The following is a 21,923-nucleotide window of genomic DNA, read 5'->3' on the forward strand; positions in this document are numbered from 1 at the left end:
TCTCTTCCTTATATTGGATTTTTTCCTTATATTGAAGCTACTTGATGTTCTTTGAAATGCAATTGAGTAGCTAAGTGCCCACCTTGATTATGATGGCAATATAATTTTCAAATAAAAGAAATGTTGCTTCAATGGTCTAAACCATCCCTACTAGGCTCTTGCATGCTTATCCAGTTTTTTACCTGAGAAACGTCAAGAAAATACATCATTCAGTAATGACGGTTGTTTTCCCTGGTCCTTGTGCATTCTATCCGATTGTAATCTGAGAAATGTCAAAAAATGCATCTCTTGCCTTGAAATATCAAATCCATACAAATCTCGATCCGAGGAAAAATTGGACTTAGTTTGAGACTGAGTTTAATTTCCTATAATTCATTCTAATCCTGACCTCTCCATTATTTTTTGTCACTTCAAACAGATTATAGGAAACAAGTAGAACTCTCTAACAAGTTTTGCACGAGTACGGCTCATCTTATACTTGCTCTGTTCAAGGGCTATCCTTGGAACACTTTCCTCGTACATTTGTGTCGAATTTGATTTTATTAGGAATACAGAGTATTCATGTTTGATATATCACTCTAATCTTGTGCAAATGTATATTGGGATTCTCTTGAACGTAAAGTAAGAAGTGATTTTTAAATCATGATCAAAACGGTATTCACTTTCACAAATTTGAGATCGTACCTAATGTGCTTGTTCCTGGTTTAGGCTTGTTTCATAGCTTTTTCTACATTCCTTTTAGATTTCATTGTTATCAAACTGCAATTGTGCAGAAGCAACTTTTGTCTTCTTATTTGGTAGCTTTCCATATTCGATAATGTTGAAAATAAATTCATACCTGAGATCTTTATTTTGGCCAATTTATCCACCACCAAATAGTACAATCTATTCTTATCACCTGCATATAGCACTTCTTCCTACAGCTTAGTGCATCACCAACTAGACCTATCGATGATTTTGATATTCATATTTTGAACTAATTCTCGAAATAAACTACATCCACAAAGGTTTAAGATTTTGGCAGATTAAGCATTTTTGTTATCCAAAGAGGAATGGGAGTCTCAATATGTACTCTACCATCCTTGCTGTAATTCGGTGAAAGGGAATTACTTTGGGACTAGACTCCCTCCTTGGAGGTCAAGCTTTGGGTAGAGGAGGGCATTATACCTAGATGATCTTCCAACACTAAACCCAATATTGAGTTAGAAAAAGAATAATTCCTAAGTATTAAATGGAATTACATTAAAAAAAAAACTCATTAACTAATGAAAAATTCATAACCATGGATGCATTCTGATGTTCCCAAAACCCTAGAGGCGACAATTAGGAATTCCTTTTAACTTTTTTTTCTAGTAAGGCATTCCTTTCTTGCGATATGGGTTTGCCTAAAGATTCTCGTAATAGCCTTTTTCCTCACGTAAGAAAAGGTCCACATTTCGGAAATGTTTTCTGTAACTTATGGAAAGACTCTTTTTTTAGGTGTGCTTACTGGGGTAAATCTTGTGTGATATTCTTGCTGGAGTTAAAAAAAACCATCCAACATTACTTTGGCACTCTTGAGATAATTGCGGGAGAACATTTGAAACAGTTCAGTCCTATATCTTTTATCTCGTTGCATGCCAATCAGTTTTAGATGATAACAATCTTTCCAAGTGAACCATCAACAATAATTTTTCTGTCTTTCAAGTTGCATGAAAGGCCCAACTTAACTCGAATGCATGTTTATTTATATGGATTCGGTTTTAGGCATCATCGATGATACTACGGTATGGCAAAAAACACCAATAACCCAATTGTCTAATTCACACTAAGGCTTCAGCTTCTCCTTAATGGAATTACTATATGTTTGCTAGGAAATGCAAGAGATTGAAGACCCTCAGCTTCTCTTCACTATCAATTTGAGGGTTTTTTGTCTGTACACCTTAACATTTAACGACGCTCAGAAAACGCATCAAAGCAATACGCGGCATATTTGTGGCATTCCTAATCATTTAAATAGTTAATAAGGGCTAATAGCATTGCCAGAGTGGGAACTGTAAGGGTTATGAACGAGGAGAAACACATAGAACGACAAAGAAAATGAAATAGATAGATTACGAGGATCAAATAGCTAAAAAGAATGTGAGAATCGAATAGATATGTAGTGTCAAAAATCACTCGATGGTTTACATTATTGATAAATAGGTAATAAGGGCTAATAGCATTGCCAGAGTGGGAACTGTAAGGGTTATGAACAAGGAGAGACACATAGAACAACAAAGAAAATGAAATAGATAGATTACGAGGATCAAATAGCTAAAAAGAATGTGAGAATCGAATAGATATGTAGTGTCAAAAATCACTCGATGGCTTACATTATTGATAGATAGGTAAGTACAATATAGGATAGTGAAACCCTAATTCTAAATATTCAAACCACCCTCAAATACAACTTACAATAGTAGAGTCTACAACTTTTCTTGAACATATTGATCCATTTCCCTTTCTTTTCCCCCCCTTACAATCGGCTTAAGTCTAAATATGCACCTCAAAGGAGCCTTTGCATGTAGATCATATGTTGCCACATATATTGCCACATGGCATGCATGCATGCAAATTCAAACCATTCAGTTGTGTCTACTGATGTTTCAATTGATCTTACAAGGACTCAATGCGGATGCATCATTCATGTTCACAATCGAAGTGTCAATGGACCTTACAAGGATTCAATGTGGTTGCATTATTCATATTAATGGCTTGTCAGACACATTAAATATTCAAATCCTTCACCTGTAGAGCTAAACCAGCTTCAGTCAAACATTTGTTCTTTTAATAGGAGTTTCTATCAACAAAGTAAATTCATTACAAACAGTATTGCATTATATCCAGTGTTTAGCTTACATGTCACAAGCTATTTCTTGGAGATGATAGGTTCAAACCTGCACATATCTTATAATTTTTGGATTTTTGGCCTGTCTTAACAATTTTCTCTGTAGTGAATCAGAATCTTACAACATTAATCCTTGACCTCATTTTAAAACGAAAACTAGTTAGAACCAGTAAAGCTTCACCCCTGCTGAATGTTTGGAGATCAAAAACCTCAAATAGGTTGATACAGGGTAACCTTTTCTTAATTTATATACTTTATACAACTAAATAGAACCAGCAACACATCACCCCCTTCTGCGTGTTTGGAAATTGAAAATCCCAAAGAGGTTTACACAGGGTAACCATTGCTTAATCTACAATCTTTATACAACTAAATAGAATCGGCAAAGCATCACCCCTTCTGAATGTTTGGAGATAAAAAAACTCAAATAGGTTGATACAGGGTAACCCTTTGCTTAATCTACAACACTGCATCTTCATGGATCTATAATCATGAAAAAACTCACAGTGCTTGTCATATAACGTACTACCATTGTTAAAGGAGGGTATAAGCAATCCGTGAGTATTACCGTCTTCAACTGGAACCTTTAGCAATTTACATTTCAATAATTCAGAAAATGGTTTAAAATGCTTTTAAGCCTAACAGTTAGAGATACAGCATGAGGGAGATAAAATTTAAAGACATTATGAAGAGCTGAAGTTCTTGAAATCTAAAGAAGTAATCTTCAAAACGTGCCTTAGAACAAACATCATTGACTCATTTTTAAGTTCCTTCACTGGATCCTTGATCTGCCTCACAAGAGCACCATTTCTACTCCATAAAAACCCAACGGATAATAACCTTGCAAAGCAGAAAAGTATGAAACCTTCTCAATCCATTTTAAAGCACAGATGCCAATTCCTGAGAAACCAAAATTTCTTCAAAAGTATTTAACAGTAAGATCAACCCAGATAAGCATATCATTGGCGCCTCCTTGATTCATTGAAGCTCTTCCCACCAGATCCTTGTTCTGCCTCATGAACAGCACCATAATCTACTCCATAAAATCCATGTGGATAAGAACCTCCGAGGGAACTTTTGTCTGGCCTCAGACCATAGCTAGACTGCATCGATGATGCATTTCCTGCATATGCCACCACAGGCACAGGAAGGTTGCCTCCGAACCCAGAATCACTGCTCCTGAAGATGTTATTGCGCAGCCGGATCAGAATTTGAACAAGAGCGCCAAGAACAATATTTTCATCACCAGTAATCTGCCATCAAAGATGTTATATAACCAAATATAGTTAGTACTTCCATACTGAGCATAGATAGATATATAAATATATATGGCTAAATTTTATACCTGTACAAGTTCATCATTATTGTTTGCACATTTCGGGAGCTCTTCCTTGGGAGGAATACGAATATTAGCTCTCGTGTTCTTCCTCAGTTCACTTATGATGGAGCCTCCCTTCCCTAATATGCATCCAATTTGACTAGCTGGAACAAGCATGCGACACATACAACTACTCAGATCACCATCCTTGTCCGCAAGCATATCTACTAACCGGTTGTGCACTTGAAGAGTTGCTTCCACTGCTGGTGAGGAAACATTATCTATATACTGCATTCCATTATTAACACGAAAAACAAGTCAGTCATTCAAGGTGCACAATCAAAGTTGTTTGATATTTCAAACTTGAATAAGCATTTTATCTATCCTTACCTCGGTAGATCTTATCTCAATCACACGCTCATCTGCATTAGGAATTGGCTCCGCCACTTTGATGGCAGCGCCGGTGTCTTCCCTCATCTTTCGGATGATACTACCCCCTTTCCCAATCATGCTTCCTATCTTATCATTGGGGCAGAGGATCCTGATAACTAATTCTCCTTCACCTTCAGCTCCAGATGCACGAATAGGAGCTGAACCAACACCATAAAACTGCGGTAATGGTGCAGATGACCACATTGTTCCATAACCAGGGTATGCACCAAAGCCCATCATTGATCCCGCAAGAGGTGTATGAGGTAAGAACGATCCACCTTGAGTCAAATAAGGGTATAGACTAGCTCCCCCATATAAGACTTCCATTGCATTTCCTTCCCCTCGGTTGCGAGGAGGATTTTCATATAGTCTTGTCGATACAGCTTTCAAAGCTTTCTTCACAAGTGCAAGATCACCCGATAACTGATACCACATGAAAGGTCTACCAGTAAGACGAGATAACATTTCAAAATGTTGATATGAAAGACACAATGCATGACCAATTTATGAGGCTTTCATTTCGTGGTTCGGAAGTCAAAGACAACATCATGTGGGAGATTATACATACAGAAGTATCAGTCCAAACTATGAAGAGAATCCTAACCCTCAAACTAACCTGAACCATTTCATCAGTATTGGAGACCCAGGCTGGAATTTGCTCCTTTGGCAAAACCCTAATTTGAGCTCCAATCTCTCGCCTCATCTGCTCAATAATCTTTCCTCCTTTTCCGAGAATACAGCCAATTTGGGCGTTAGGAACAAGAAGTCTTGCAGTGAGAGGGCGAGGGGGTTCATCTTCTTCTTCATCATCAGCTGAACTAATCTCAACAATCCTGTCATGAACCCTAAAGAGAGCTTCTTGAGCTGCACAAACACTCTGAGATTCTGTGGTGTGAAGGGTATCCTTAGAAGCAGAGCAAATGTATATAACACGTTCATCAGAGCCAGGGATAGGATCTTCTACTTTGATTTTTGACCTACACTCTTGTCTAAGCGATTTGATGATGGATCCTCCTTTACCGATCAAACTCCCGATCTTTGATCCCGGACACAAGATGCGATATTCAGTCTCAGAAGTAACCAAAGAAGAAGATGATGAATAGGGGTCGGGTTCCGTTTTCCTCTTCTGCCTCGGGAAGTTTTCCTGAGTTACACGAAATCGTTTCCCAGAAGCACCTCCTTCCATAGCCAAATATAGCTAAGGCAGGAGAGGATGGCTGTGGACGGATGGATGTGATACGATCTGATATGTTTGTGTGAGTGAGATCCTGAGCACCTGAAAGACGACATAGAAGGATTGACAATACGATAAACAAATCCTAACAAGGATGGGGTTAGGTATTAAACGAGAGAAAAAAATACGTATTTGACGATTTACGGGGTTAGGTATTAAACTGTAAATAAATTTAGCAGGATCTGAAGGGTAGTAAGCTATGAAATTGTGCACGATAAAGATATAGATGATTGATGAAAGAATCGAGCCTACAGAAAACATCCTGCGCGTGGCTTCTCCTGGCTTCTTTAAGGTTTTAGAGGAAAAATGAGTTTCTTTCGTTCAAAATTACCTACATAACCAAGGCTTTTAAAGGTACAAGAAAAAGGAAAACTGAGAAAAAAGGACCTGTGGCGATGGTGATGATGAAGGAGAAGAAGGTTCGTCTGAGAAGAGAGAGAGAGAGAGAGAGAGAGAGAGAATTATGTTCGTGCAGAGAGGTGCTCCAAAGCTCTCCACGGTTAGGAATGGCTTATGCAGGAGACCTTAGGAATCAGACGAGACGAAAAGCAAGTGAAATGTTGTTACGAGCAGTCTCTGAATGATCATGATTCGGGTCTGTGTGTTGGGTCGAAAACCCTAGAAACAGGGGAGGGAGGCAGGGGAGAAGATCTCCACCTCCTGCTTAACCTCAGCTAAACCCAACTACAGTTAAACAAACCCAACCTGAGGTTCCACAGAAAACCCTACAACCTCTCTGCCCCTGCCCTAAACAAACCTACAACCCTAAATATAGTTACACGCTAGTATGAACCATACGTAACCATACGTGCATCCCCCCCCCCAGAATGTTTGCAACATTCGCGCATGGTAAAACACCGTCGAAGTATGGTAAACACCATACGTTTGTATTCATTATGTACTTATTATAAGGTAAAAAAAACTTAAGGTTAAAAGGGTAAAATAAATCACACGAAATTATTTTTTTATCATACGCATTCGTTTTCATGCGTCAGAAGACGAATGTTTGCTAATGCATTCGAGTATATTACTTACTATGGAGCCTTACAGCACCTTTATGTCTTATAGCACCCTCCTCTAAGGTGCTAGCTATAAGGCATGAAGGTGATTGATTTGCTATGGGAATAAAATGACACCAAAGCTCATTATCGAGAACACTACAAAACCAAAATAACCTAATGCTTGTAGTGGTACTCCAGACCAGACCACCCATTTGTCTGACTCGAATTTATACTATAGAAATCCAAGGTAGTCTAACATTTAGCTTAGTCGTGAGGGCAAATCTCTAGCTCCCTAATGCCAAAGGGTCACAAATTTTATTTGAGTTAATGATTCTAAATATGTAGCGTAACAACCATATGGTTTTAGCAATTATGCATGGCAATCTCCTCCATCATTTAGCGAAAAAAAAACACATCCCGTTTGAAATGTCGACTATAAGTATCAATCATGTGCTATCAAATAGCCAATATTTCCACATTTCATGTCCCTTCAATTCCCGAATAAGGGCCACAAGAAAATGCAAAGTTGATCACGATCATTGCATATAATCATATTCATGAGGTATATATAACACCTATTCCCCTCTAATTTGAATGTCACGTATTCACTATTTGGATATTGTAGAATTACATGAGAGAGAGTGCAAAACTAAAGTATCGTCGTTTTCTTTTTCTAGATCTTTACAAGTAGATCGATTGACTGGTCACACATGTGTTAAAGGTGACAACATGACAACCATGTGATGGGTTTTTTTTCGTTGCCTTGTTTAATTGGCTTCTTCAAGACAATATATACTCCCTTCACGTATTCAAGAATAGTCTAGAGGAGAGGTCAATTCAAGGTCCATCAACCATTAAAAAAGTCCTTATTGAAAATAAATGGAGTTTATCTTGTGGTGATGCATCGAAGCCCCATGAAGAAAACCAAAAACCACACCAAGTGGGCAATGTGGAAGAGGAGGAAACACCAATAGAATCCATGCCACATCATCACCAAGAAAACAGAAACTATGCTAAAACCGTAAAGATGGTATTCCCACTAAGAAGCCAAGAACGACATTGGGACCATCTATAACACTTCATTCAACCCCCCCACCCCCAATAAACAAGTTGCGCAAACTTAGGATACGAGCTTGAAAATAAAGAAACAAACTCCACAAAGAGCATGGTTACACTGGGTAAATGTATCGTTTTTTTCTGTTGCAGTATGAACCACTAATCAACGAACAAAAATATCCAAGTAACAGTTCACATTCATGCTAGTCGAACATTGAACTCCACTCCATAGGAACAGTCTAATTTGCAATATCATGCAAGATGCAAAATTTGATGCTACACAAAACAATGTTGTATCTCAAGGAATATGACCAAGTGTTGACAAGTCATAGAAAAGGTGGTTGAGTAGGGTGGAAGTAGAAAAAGCATGGTCCTTGGTTAAATTTCATCCAACTAGGTTCAATCAAAACATGACTAACCAGGTTTGGAACATACGAATGTAAAACTAAAAGAGCTAGAGACCAAGTGAATAAATTCGATGTCACGTTTTATTAAAGGAACACCAACGATATCAATTTGGCACATACTTTGGTGACAATTGCACATACTTACGAGTTGGCCTTTGACACAACTATGTTGGTGCCTACTCTAAAAGAGTTTTCCACTAGACAAAAATGTTGGAAAGATAAGTAAAATACCTCTACCTTCGATACACGTAATCCATCCAAATATATCTTGAGGTTGGCTCAAATTACTCGTGTATATATATAGATGATGTTTTGCATGGGGGTTGTCATTTTAGAGATGAGATGCAAGCAAATGATTTGGGTACTGAAAGTAGTTTTGACAACAATCCTCGTGCCTAATGAAAAGCATGCCCTAAACTCTCTTTGCCCCCTTCATTGTTTTTATTACTTGCAGACAATCAAGTTGTTGTTGTATGGTTGCTTGGGGGGAAAAAACAACAACTCACTTCAAATGGAACAACATTCTGGAAGGCATACATATTGCAACCATACTATCGACACCCAAATGCAAGAATCTACCGCAATGTTTTCCCATTCTTGTGTCGAGGCTCTTTCTGTCATTTTGCTTATACGATCAAATTTCATTTGTTGTGTGGAGATTCATGTAGTAGAGTTCGATCAATTTACTTCGTAACTATTGTGTCGATAGGTTACAACGAGCGAGCCAAAAGCTTATATAGGTTTTATTGTGCCAAGATCTTCTATTGTGTTGATAGGTTTTTTTTACATGTCTTGTCCCCAACCCAAATTCTTCTAAAGGGGCAAATTGAAATGAGAGAGAAACCATTAATTCACTAGAGAAGAAGAAGGAGAAGGAGAAGAAGAAGAAGAAGAAGAAGAAGAAGAAGAAACAGAGCATCATCCGCCACAAAAAGCTGCAGATACAGTATTCAGAGAAGCAGCCTTCTTCAATATCTCTGTGTGCATCGGAGATGCCGCCCCTGCCGCCCCTGCCGCCCCTTCGATGCTCCTCCTCCTCCTGCTTCCTCTTATGGGCTTTGCCCAACCCCCGCTGCTACACGCTCCTCCGCCCTGCCGTCGCCCGGAGCCACTTACACTCCAGTAGTAGCTCGCAGGTTGAATCTCTCACCAGCAGACAGGCGTCGCAGGTCTCCATCTACATTGACACTCTTCTTGAATGGAACCAGGTGATGATGATGAACCAGAATTGTTGTTTCTGTTATTTGAGATGGAGCTTTTTTGTTCTTTTAACCCCCTGGTGGAGGCCAACACCAGCTCATGGGACAAAGTAATCGACATAGGGACATGTCCTCTGGCTATCCAAAATAAAACCAAATGACAAGATAGAAGAAACATGTTGAGAGTAATTAGAAGGGTTATCCAGGACTAGGATTTCTGGAGTTGTTACTTCTCCAAGACAGTGAATCCAATGCATTCATGTGTCAATCAGCCTCAGATATACAATTAGAGGGCCAATTCCTCCATCAAAGTCAATGGTATCATATGGCAAGAGATCCTATATCAAAGTCTTCAGGTAGTCCTGACCTCATGATCTTCATCAAGCTCAAATGTAATGTGGGTTTCTCGCATATCAGTGGCTGTGTCGACACATGACTGTCAATATCTAGATACATAGCGACCTGAAAATTTAGGCAATTGTTTGAAATTGGGAATCCACTATCTAATTTGAATAGTGTATATACAATAAAGATTGTGGTGTTTGTTGCTATCACAAAAGAAGAAGATCATGGCAGCATTGTCACAGAGCACTATATACATGGCCTAGACATGATTGCAGAGCTGTCGAGTCAATGTTCAATAGAGCTACGTGTGAGGTTTTCCTGAGACTTGGGAGTACCGCCAGGTTTATGCCTATGATCAAGTTAGGAGACCCTGTCTTGACGAGTAACTATCACACTATCATATGATTGATCATAAGCCAGTTTATGCCTATGATCAAGTTAGGAGACCCTGTCTTGACAAGTAACTATCACACTATCATATGATTGATCATAAGCCAAGTTTTATGGATCTATGCTTGAGCAACTTCCTAAGATGGTCACAACATGGGAGTCTTTCGAGCCAAAAGATTCACAACAAGATTCTGTACTTGGGTTAATATATTTTGCACCGAGAGCTGTGATTGAGGTGGGTGGTGTGACAACCATATGAATATCATATGTATATATCATCACCTGTTTTGCAAGAGCAAGGTGATTTCATCTAGAATGTTCCAGAAGATCTATTGCCTAATTATGTCACACACATTAGGCAGGAAGTGGCTCAATTATGTAGGAGGAGGCATATTGGGTTTCAAGGCTATATCCACCATAGCCAAAGATTAGTTTGCCCGAAACATTTGATACCACGTGGTCCAAGTTTCAAACTTTTCTGAACGAGATTCAGTCAGCTGTATGGCTGCACCCTCATGGGTATCTGAAAAATCAAGCTCAGGCATGCTTGGCTGGATTTCTTCTTACAGGGCCAACACTTAGTTGATTCACTATTGCTGGAAAAAGGAGTTCCATAGTTAGAATAAATTGTGACCTTCATTGCTAATCTCAATACTTGATTTGGAGATATCGATACAGAGTTTACTTAATGAGATTCAGTCATCTATATGGCTGCATCCTCATGGGTATCTGCAGGATCAAGCTCTGGCAAGCTTGGCCAGATTTCTTTTTACAGGAGTAGCATTGAGTTGCTTCACTGTTGCTGGAAAAAGGAGTTCTATAGTTAGTACGACCATTGCAGATGTCAAAGCTTGATTTGGAGATATTGGTAGACAGTCAACAAAGTAAGAACCTCATGAAACTTCAGTTTATGCATCCACGTGTCAGAAAACTGCCTCAGACATTGGCCCGGGCAATATTTCCGTCTGTGGTTATTTTTGTAGGGTGCTTCAAGATGGTATCAAAGACCACTTGTGGACAATGATTATCTCAGAAACTTTGAAGAGGCCATTAAGTTAACTGTTCAATGTGATAATTGCCGATTCAAGCTTAATATGGGGTATCGGGGTCTATTATCAGTTTTAGTTCCATAGACGCCACAAATCCTAGACCTGCCTTTGTCGCATCTTCTAAGCTAGATGGCCCATTACTGAACAATTTGATTGTTCACTTTTCGGCTTCATCTCCTGCTGAAAAACCAGGGAGAGAGACCAATCTATTGCAGATGGTCACATCATTCGTGAACGAGCTAGCATGTCATAAAACATCGGGGGTTGTTTGAATAGTTGGATTCTCTTGATGGCTGGCAGACATTTGACAGACTCCCTCTGCCTTGGTGAAGATTGTATTATTTCTGATAAGGGTCAAGGCTTTTTAATTTCAATATTCCATTGGCCCCTCCAATTAAGATTGATGGTTTTAAAGAATTTGAGGTTCAGTAGATTTTGGAATAGTGGTACAGTCATTGTACCATTTTGATCATTGATCTTTTTTGAAATTTTTGTGTGGTACAGTCATAGTCATGAAACTGTTTGAAAATCTTGTGTTTCATTTAATTGTGACTTAACTCATTTGAACCACATGTTTTTCTAAGATGGTAATGGATACCGGTCTGATTTTGAGTTGGACTTGTGTCAGCGAATGAATCTTACTGCTGTGACTGAAAGGAGCTCTGTCATGGAGAGACATATTGTTGATTCTCTTGCTCTTCTTCCAGTTATGGAAGCCACCTATGCAGAATATAATAAGAACAAAAAAAATGTCCTTGAGAATGTAAAGATTGTCGATATTGGAACTGGAGCTGGATTGCCCGGTATTGTAGTTGCCATTGCACGCCCATGTAAGAGTGTTGTGCATTATATCTTCTATTCACTTTTTGGTTCCAACATTTTCAAGAGTGAAATATTTAGATTTATGCAGCATGGGAGGTCACTTTGATGGAGTCCCTTCAGAAGCGTTGCAATTTCCTAGAGCATGTCATTGACGTATTGGGCTTAAGCAATGTACGAGTGATTCGAACTCGAGCTGAGGTTTGTGGATTTTTGCGTGTATGTTCTGTAATAGAGCACATGGGAGGATTATCTAATCATAGATATTTCTTTGTCATTGATGACGAAAGGTTGAAACTTCCACAGGATGCGGGGCAGGACACAGCTTATCGAGAAGTTTTTGATGTTGTTGTTGCAAGGGCAGTGGCAGAAATGCGGGTACTTGGTATGTCTCTCCACATTTGCAAGAATATCATGTGATAATCTGAGGGAGTTGGCAAAGTAATCAAGTCTCAAAAAATTGTATCCCACATTCTTGGACTGGATGAACCACAGTAGTTTTATCCAATTGTAATGTTCCCTGCTTTAGGATGTTTATGTGGTAATTCTTACTTTCTCATCAAGGAAAATCATTGATCTCTATGAATACAAGGCAGTTTGTATTTTGAGGCTCAAGGCAGAGCTATATATGTACAATCAGTCATCGCAATTCAGTTTTGGGATAAAACATTAACTGTTTGGTTACTTGAAAGAGGGTAAAAGAGATCATGTCTTTCTATATCAATCATAGTATGTAAAATTTGTGTTCGTCTAGCATAACATTCGTTTTCATACGTTGGAAAACGAATGCGAATGTTATTCAAACATTCTTGTGTTTTTTTTCCCCATTTTTTATTGTTTTTTTCCATTTCTTAGGCTTATTTACCTCATAATAAATAGTTAATCCAAAAGTATGGTATTTATCATTGAGGGTGTTTTTCTTACGTGAATGATTAAAACATTCGCGAATGCGAATGCCCGTATGGTACGTATGGTTCATACTATGATATCAATGATGCTAGACAATTGCATGGCAAAGGTAACTGTCAAGACTCAATAGCAACAAGGTGTCATGAATTTTATTCATGATAAAAAGAGAGATATTAATGTCTCTAAAAGATCATAATAGTTTATGAAACCTGACAGAGATTGCATCTGTTTATGTTAACTTGTCAATGCCAGTAACAAAAGGAAAATGTCTTTTTGCACTAGCTTCCTAGAATTTAATGGCTAGAAATGTAATTATGAATAAGGGTTAACCAACAATATCGTGTGAGCTTATCCCATGTACAATAAATTTTATACTAATTTTTTGAGGATCACTCCCATTCAAGAAAGGCATATTTATGTTCTATTATATGTGCATCCCTTTATTTTTTAAGCTTTATAAATGCGGAAATTTCATTACAAGCTGCGTGGATCCCATCAAAATGCAAATAATGGATTTGTTTACTGTGCTAGTTGTAACCTCTTGGCCTTCACAATATCTGAAGTTTTATCTCTGTGTTTGTCATAGTTTCTCATCCTTATGAGGACAGTGTTGTAAAGGTTCCGTGTTCTTACTATTGTATTATAATGATTCTGTAAATAATTTCAACTTGTAATTTGTGCAGTGGAACTTTGTGTACCTCTTGTTCGAGTTGGAGGGCTCTTTTTGGCTGCGAAAGGTGCCAATCCTGAGGTAAATTCAGATGTTGCCATTTGTATAGAAAAGAGGGAATTCTGAATATCCAAAGTTTTTATAAATGATGTGCATATGGATGATTAAATTAATGAAAATTGACTTTCAATAGAACTTCTGAATTCTAAAGATACAGTTGTATAACTATGGTAACCTTGTTATTATTTAATACTTAGATTTATATAGTGTTTTGCACATTCTCCTTTGACAATATTGTTCATTCTTTAAAGCATTACTACTTCAGTTGTTGCATACTAGCTGGGCTTCATGTCCCTTTTCAGAGTGTCATCCTTATCTGGACTAATTATGAAATTTTGTAATGAGTATTTTCTGATTGGTTGGCTTAAAAATTTCATTAAAGCCTTTCCTCCCTCCATTGAAGAGGTCAGTAGAATGCTGCTTCTACCAGGACTGAGGTTACTTTTTCTATCATACTCAAATTATAAAACGAGCATTTCAATTCCAGGGTGCATTCAGTATCTAACTGTCTAGAATGGAGAAAAATTAACAAAAAGAAGAAAGAAAAATATATTGACATCTTTAAGCAACTGAAATGTGGACAGAGATTAAATCTTAAAATGTTGTCTCATGTATGAGAAGAACTAATGTAAATAAAAATGACTAAATTAGTAAAACTGCCTATCATACCAGATTATCTTGTTAGCTAAGCTCTTTACTATCTACACTTAGATGAAGAGAAATTATGCCTTCAAAAGATCTCCAACATGGGCCAAATGAAATCTCTTTAATGTTCTGAGCATAGATGAATTGAAACTTCTGTCTTCAGAATATCTCCGGCATTGGCCAATCCAAGATGGAGAGATCTGTGAAGCAAGGTAAGCATCTTCAGTGTTGGGTGATAATGGCCTTGATTTGCCACCCACCTCTCTATCATGCACTTGGTAGTGTGATAGGTCAGCTTAGAACGTCCTTATGTAAATTAGAGAATGAGTATATCATATATGCACACAAAGCCATGGAGGAACAGATCAGCCAATCGTGTGATTGGGAACAGAATCAGAGGAGCATTATGCATCTTGTTGTACAGTTTTTTATGAATTAATGGGAATATACCATTGTCTCTTCGAACGTGTTTTCAGTCCACCCCATAAGGTAATGAAATAAGACAAACATGATGCTTGGGACTGTTCTTGCTAGAAACAAAGAGATGTGGAAAGAAGTTGTTTATGAAGAACAACAATACATCATCAACAAAATCCATCATGCTTTCATTAGCATGACTCCTCTTACTTCAAGTCAATCAAAGGCTATAGAAGAAAGGTCTAGATCACAATATTTGAAATGGATTACAATACATTGGGGAATAGAAATTTGTCAAGCATGTAGTCCACGTCCACAGGACCATGGCCTCATCATGCTTCTTATGTCCATACAAAATCACCTGATGATAAATCCATCTTGCAATAAGTGTACAAAGAGGGCTTTATAGTGGATCCTCTTCCTACTAAGAGGCATTGGTGGGCTGATTCTGGCAAGATTTCATGTTTGAGAGGCTGGATTACTAACATTTGGGTTTTGAAGTTCTCCAAATGGATTATCTATTTTATGCCAATGTTTGCACATGATAGGCTACCAGGTGGCACATGGGTTCAATGTATTGGCCATGCTGCCACTTGTGATTGATGTACTGTGGGCTCCAAATTGGTTATCAGTTTTATCCGGATGTTTGCACATGCTGGCTACCTGTTGGCATGTGGGTTCAATGTATTGGCTGTGACACCACAGGGGGTGTCACCATGCTTATGTGGTTTAGTAATCTCTTTGTCTTTAGATATTTGAGGCTGTCTTACATGAAGGGGACTACTAGGTGAGAGAAAAATGGAGAGAGGAAGAGGAAGAGAAAGATTGATTGGCATCAGGTGGAAGTGGAGTCCGCGAAAAGAGCAGCTGGTATTCTTGGTGCCACTATCTTGCCCATTGCAAGAGGTAAAAAGTTGTGTCCTTCTGCACATTTTCCTAGCTCAGAAGTTTACATAAGTCTTTCCTTTCTGGCAGTGACCTCAGTCAGTCCACATGGCCAGAGGACAGCAATCTTGTGCTATAAGAAGCAAACCACGCCCAAGAAATATCCACGCAAGCCAGGGACTCCACAGAAGCAGCCGCTGTAAGGAAACAGGTAAAACAGCACTCATTATCTGGGACACTTTCTTTAAATCTTTAGTGTTGATGTAAAAAATGGCCAAATATTATCATGAACATGCCTCCAAGCTACTAAACCATCTTTGCTATTCAACAACATTTTTCGCTGATAATAATATTGAAAACATATAATTGTTGGATCTACATGGTTTTTGCCCAGGGCGTTGTTAATATCAGCCACTGCATTCTCTCTTTCTCTCTGAGGAGCGACCGGCCATTCTTCTGAAAAATGAGAAGTCCTTTATTTTCTTCATCGACTGCAGAGAGATTTGTGCTCCAATCAATCAGGATGGTTATAACACCTCTCTTATGGACAACATATTATGAAACCGTTTTCTAGCCACCTATCTCTGGGAAGTATCAACTAGTGATCGCAATTATTATATCAGCCGGATAATGGTTGTCAGAGTGGAGAAATAGTAAATCCCACAGAATGTCAAGGATTGATCCTTTGCCGTAGAAATATTAGAGAGAGAGAGAGAGAGAGAGAGAGAGAGAGAGAGAGAGAGAGAGAGAGAGAGAGACATATCCAGTTGGCACACTTAGTACTTAAATGGGGTTGGATGTATGCATTGAATACCCCACCTGTCTTTACATTAATAATTTACCAAGTGTCAAATTCTGGCACTTTGTTACATGATTTCCAATTTCAGTAAATTTTTAAGCAATGGGCGTTCTTAATATAAGAAAAATATGATCCATAATCATCGACAGCGGAAAACAAATTATTAAACAATGTTTGATATGTGGGCATGAAATAAATAAATTTTATGCATTTAAATCGTTTTCAAGATATATTCGATTTTCTAGGTATGTCCAAATGTCTCATTCGTTATGTGATGTTAAAAACTTTCTCCAATGTACATCTAAATTTCTCCAATTTTTGAAATCTTCATACAGAAACAAATATTGCACATGAAATTTGTATGCATGTACAAGAGGGATTTTAAGTGTTCTCAGTTAAGGTAAATTTCACCTTGCACAAACTTCAGACAGACTTCCATGAATAGTTATTGATAGGATATGTCTTTATTTACTGTCAGAAATTGGACATTACACTTTATTTTTCTGCTGAATAAGTTTCCACTTACAGTAATGGAGTTTCTCTATTGAGTTTGTGTGAAGAAGCTCTCTTGGATATGATATGTAGGTCTTAAATCCAATATAAAGAGCATGGCCTTAAATCCTACTGATATGAGGAGTTGTAAAATACGTGTAGAGATTTTATCTACATTGTTATCCCATCCGTTCTAGTCAAAGGCTTTGTTAAAAACAGGTTGGAAGATCCTGTGTCTTTAGCAATATTGGTATAATCTGGAGAAATACACCATGATTGAATCTATATCTTTAGATCTTGTTCTAAGAACATCATTCAGTAAAACAAAAAGCTTCTTGTTTCTCACAGCACATGCAAGCATCTACTTTTTTTAGCCTATGCAGACACAAAAAAGAATTAAGACATATATCTTTAGATCTTGTCCTACGACCATTATTCAGTAAAACAAAGATCTTATCATTTCTCTTTTGAGTAAAACAAAAAACAACACATGCAAGAATCTACTCCTCTTTTGTAGTAACATGTAGACACAAAAAAGAAGAAGACATAATAAAGATACAAATTGTGCCAAATTAAGTTGGCAAATATATTCACTATTGGAAATTGAGCAAAACCCATCATTACATGACTTTAAAATTGTTAAATGAAATCAATTAATTGGACACAAGAAAAAGATAAAATTGTGCCAAAGTAAGTCAGCAAAGATGTTCACTATGGGTAATCGAACTAAACACATAATCACACGACTTTAAAATTGTTAAATGAAATCGATTAATGGCACACTAGTGAAGACTAAGTAGGCAAATCCAAAAGAAAGAAAGAAAGAAATATTAACGTCTTTTAAGAGGCCAAAATGGCCTATAAGACCAAGTAAGAGATTACATCTCAAGTGTTGTCTCGTCTTTAAGAACAAATCAAAATAAATAAATATTACACAGTAAATTCAAAACATCACATTATCACAGTAACTTTAAAATTGTTAAAATGTAATAGAATTAACTGCGCACTAGTAAGGACTAACAAAAAGTTTATATAACTTTCAAAATCCATCACGTTCCTCACAGTTTTCTGCCTTCCAAATATTTCATTATGGCAATTTCCTATATCAGGACCATAGTATGATAGGCAATTGATTAATTGCACACTATTGAACAGTTGTACTGCACACAATGAACTAAATGAAAAGTTTTATTGTAGCGAGGAGCATTTCAAAACATGATGTTCTTAAGCATTAAATCGCTTCATGGCTGCCCAGCAACCTATCAACCCTTTTTATCTTTTATGGCAATTTGCGGATGCCATCTCCAGTAAGATATGATGTCATGTCATATATATTAAAGACGCCATCAAAAAAAGAGAGCATTTATCTGTTCATGAACAAAACAACATGAATTAATATGACGCAGTCAATGACTAAATTGTTACATCTGAAGTTGATTTGTGTTGGAGAAATCTATCCTATCTGTAGGATACCATTCTCACTTTGTAAATCTTCATGAGGATTTCCCAGTCATCCCTGATACAACCTAAAACGCAGGATTGAAAACATAAGGAAAAGTTTTATATCTGCAACCCAAACAATAAGCACACGTAAAAAGACATCAAACTTACATCTTTAATCTTTGGCTGCTCAACTGGTTCTGAACTATATATTGCATTTCTTATCGGTGGAACCACGATAGGGAGCAGAAGTCCTGTGCATAATTTATTTTATCAAAATGGAATGGTTTGTGTCAAGAGAAGCCACCTAGATCTCATATATAGATGCTAGGCAACGTCAAGTTTGGAGGAAGAATAACCAACATTCATCATCAGCCAAACTCATTGAAAATATAAAATCAGCCAATGCATAATCCCATTGAACTCTATTTTTTGTAAGCTTACAAACGCAGAGATTGGAAAAACCAAACGACAAGAATGGTGTCAACTGCCCATAAACCTATAACAGTTAAATTTTCGAAATAAACCTCATCATATTATAGGCAACTACAAAAGTAGCCCAGGTGTAATTTAACTACATAGATAATACTACATATCAAATCAGCCAATGCATAATCCCATTGAACTCTACTTTTTGTAAGCCTACAATTGCAGAGATTGGAAAAAACAAACGGCAAGAATGATGTCAACTGCCCATAAACCTATAACAGTTCAATTTTCGAAATAAACCTCATCATATTATAGGCAACTACAAAAGTAGCCCTGGTGTGATTTAACTACATAGATAATACTCTTCATCAGAACGTACACTATTTTATGTTCTAAACATTGCTAAAGAGTTAATAAAGGAGATCATCTAAAGTATCAACATTTTCTAGACCTTTTTAACAGGAGAACTAAAGATAAGCATACCAAAGAAGCTCAATGGAAGTACAAGCAAGTTTTAGATTCTAATAATCAGGTATTGCATCTAAAGGGGACAACATCCATATTCGAATGACGTAATATATGTATTCAGGATGTTGGAGAGTTATTTGTGTTCTTCAAATACTTCTGTTATTAAAAAAATCTCGCAAGAATCCCCATTGTAAATCTAGATTAGACTTCATAAAATCAATACCGTGGGCCTCTTATGCATATAAGGTAACCATATCCATATTCGAAAGGCTCTTCTTAAGCCAAGATTGCGGGCACAGTATTATCGGTAGTAAAATACATTATTTAAGAGAGAACAAGAGAAACTACTCGTAGCACTCTGCAGACCAAACATCACAAATATCAGACTCCAATTATGAGTCTCAAACAATCAATGTGCATATTGAAGATTTGCACATATAGAATATAGATGTTGGTTGATCCTCTCCATATTCTAAAGGCTTTTCTTAAGCAGGATTGTGGGCATAGTATTATCAGGTAGTAAACTACTCATAGAACTCCCCAGACCTAACATCACAAATACCAAACTCCAATTATGAGTCTCAAACAATCAATGGGCAAATCAAAGATTTGCACATATAGACTTTAGATGTGCTCAATCCTATCCTCACTTCAAGAATAGGAATATCAATGTATTATCAAGTTGGCTGTACTGTGATAAGCCCAGTAACATTGCTCAAAATTACCCAAGCAGGAGTTCAAATTCGGATGGAGAGGAGTGATGTGTTAGTAGAGGCCATACATATGCCATTTCTCGTTCCAGAAATGCAAATGCTGTTTCGGTAAAATGTTTCATAACCCACTTCATTTCAGGGACATTTTTTACACTGAACATTCTAATTTGAGTTTTTATCTTTATAGTTTAAAACTGTTTCTTTTGTTGAAAATGCCAAATGGGCTCATAATCATGGACAACTTTAATAAAATCTGCCAACACAGCTTCTTTGCAAACCTTCATCCTTAATCTTTAAAATTTTCTAACACTTCATTTCTTAGTAAGTTGAAAATGTGGAAATCTATTTTGAAAACTGCCATTTGAGAAATGGGTGGCAACCATAGCTAAGTGGCCAGAGTCCAGATTGTAGTGTGTCATAAAAGTAATTAAGAAACCAGGTCTAAAAATTGACGTCATAAATAACCAGGTTGTCAGCAACATAATCCATGATACTTAACTTCTAGAGGTAACCTTCAGAGTGTCAATGGTTGCCTTTGATGCTATAGAGAATTCAATAATCCAATTTGGTATGGGTTAAAAACATTGAAGGATCAAGCAACACGAGAAAAATCGAAACCATTTTAGGCAGGGGCAACAGGCTTCCTGCAGATTGCGAACTAAGTAAAGTCAATCTTTGAAATCTCAATCAGTGAGGCAACAAAAGACAAATGGAATCACAAGACCAACAATGCAAATGGACCCAATGATTCTGCAATCACACACCAAGAAGACATCCACACGCCTATTTAATAAGTTGTGAATTTGCAGAACTTTGCACGTATATTGAGGTTCCACCCATCTTTAAAAATCACCAGTTGGAGCACAGTTTTTTTTTGTCATGGCTCTCTTCTTGTTAGTTGATATTGGTGAGCTTACAAAGATCACCTTTATTCAAAAAATTCTTGAACAACCATGGTGAAGCTCAGACATTTTAAAGGATTGATTTTCATGAGGCATAAATATAATTTATGCCATGATGCCTTAGGAGATGTATGGTGCTTGAGCACTGTGTGGGTGTATCACAAGGGAAAGGTTAAAAACATTAAAGGGTCTAGACCATGAAGGTCGAGAGAACTGGTGGACGGCGACGTCCATGCTATTGATTTGGTTGGGTAGGGTAGGATCTGTGCTGTACATCGCTCACTTCTCCTCCGTAATCAAGATATTCAAAAACAATTCAACAGAAGCGGATCACACACAAAAAGGCAGAAGAAGAAGAAGAAGAAGAAGAAGCAAGTGCGATGGCTGCCTACCTATTCCGGCGAACATGCAGGATGCAGCGATGACGGGATCCTGAACGACAAACCTCCTCACAGACGCAGAGAACCCCATCGCCTCCAAAATGCCGCTCCCTTTTCTTCTTCTTCTTCTTCTTCAGAAGGATAGAAGAAAGGGGTCTCTAAGAACAAAAAGAACGAAGTGACAGCTTCAGGGCAGGGCCAATACATCTCCACACTTTGTACTACATAAAGTCTGATAATATGTATATTTTCTCTCCCCAACCATCCACTTCTTCTTTCTAATCTTCATCAATTGAAGGCTAACTTTGTCGGAATAACAAAACTATTTATAATCCGTTATCCCAGACACTTCAAGAAACTAAGTGGCATATTCGGTCTAATAGAAAACCAATCAAGTCTTCTAGACCCACTTCATTTTGATGAGCTCATCTTCGTCTAATACAACCTTGAATCATGTGTTGCTCTTGAAGTCCTCATGCTTTTGAGGCAATGTATGCATACATTCCCATTTGTGGCCTAAGTTATGTGTTCCTACTCTAGAACTCATGTAGCATAACACATAGATTCTTTGCCCCATCAGAAAAGTGATTTAGGG

The 21,923-nt window shown here is 37.6% G+C and overlaps 3 protein-coding genes across 6 annotated transcripts; 1 reads left to right on the top strand and 2 right to left on the bottom strand.

The window, feature by feature from the left end:
- Positions 1–3,283: 3,283 nt before the first annotated feature.
- LOC147865458 (RNA-binding KH domain-containing protein RCF3-like) lies at positions 3,284–6,436 on the bottom strand. Of its 2 annotated transcripts, XM_087318268.1 has the most exons (5): positions 6,241–6,436; positions 5,236–5,895; positions 4,578–5,042; positions 4,215–4,475; positions 3,284–4,122 (listed from the first exon to the last, which is right to left on the bottom strand). In XM_087318268.1, the coding sequence occupies exons 2-5, from the start codon at positions 5,803–5,805 to the stop codon at positions 3,829–3,831; spliced, it is 1,590 nt and encodes a 529-aa protein (XP_087174394.1). In that variant the 5' UTR covers positions 5,806–5,895; positions 6,241–6,436; the 3' UTR covers positions 3,284–3,828. The 2 variants fall into 2 exon arrangements, with proteins under 2 accessions (XP_087174394.1, XP_087174395.1); XM_087318269.1 differs by lacking the exon at positions 6,241–6,436 and having other exon boundaries at positions 5,236–6,206.
- A 2,811-nt stretch (positions 6,437–9,247) lies between these two features.
- On the top strand, positions 9,248–16,732 carry LOC147865459 (S-adenosyl-L-methionine-dependent methyltransferases superfamily protein). Of its 3 annotated transcripts, XM_087318282.1 has the most exons (8): positions 9,250–9,525; positions 11,929–12,130; positions 12,211–12,320; positions 12,426–12,504; positions 13,712–13,779; positions 15,660–15,726; positions 15,796–15,916; positions 16,100–16,732. In XM_087318282.1, the coding sequence occupies exons 1-7, from the start codon at positions 9,310–9,312 to the stop codon at positions 15,906–15,908; spliced, it is 855 nt and encodes a 284-aa protein (XP_087174408.1). In that variant the 5' UTR covers positions 9,250–9,309; the 3' UTR covers positions 15,909–15,916; positions 16,100–16,732. The 3 variants fall into 3 exon arrangements, with proteins under 3 accessions (XP_087174407.1, XP_087174409.1, XP_087174408.1); XM_087318281.1 differs by having other exon boundaries at positions 9,248–9,525; positions 12,211–12,504; XM_087318283.1 differs by lacking the exons at positions 15,660–15,726; positions 15,796–15,916 and having other exon boundaries at positions 9,248–9,525.
- Positions 16,733–18,166: 1,434 nt separating this feature from the next.
- Positions 18,167–21,503, bottom strand: LOC147865460 (fiber). The gene is made up of 3 exons (XM_087318274.1): positions 21,341–21,503; positions 18,608–18,690; positions 18,167–18,522 (listed from the first exon to the last, which is right to left on the bottom strand). The coding sequence occupies exons 1-3, from the start codon at positions 21,417–21,419 to the stop codon at positions 18,490–18,492; spliced, it is 195 nt and encodes a 64-aa protein (XP_087174400.1). The 5' UTR covers positions 21,420–21,503; the 3' UTR covers positions 18,167–18,489.
- Positions 21,504–21,923: the final 420 nt, after the last annotated feature.

The sequence above is a fragment of the Azolla caroliniana genome, unplaced genomic scaffold, assembly GCF_043228905.1.
Source record: "Azolla caroliniana isolate FFs.n. ecotype wild unplaced genomic scaffold, voAzoCaro1.0.p SCAF_4, whole genome shotgun sequence".
NCBI classification, from domain to species: Eukaryota; Viridiplantae; Streptophyta; class Polypodiopsida; order Salviniales; family Salviniaceae; genus Azolla; species Azolla caroliniana.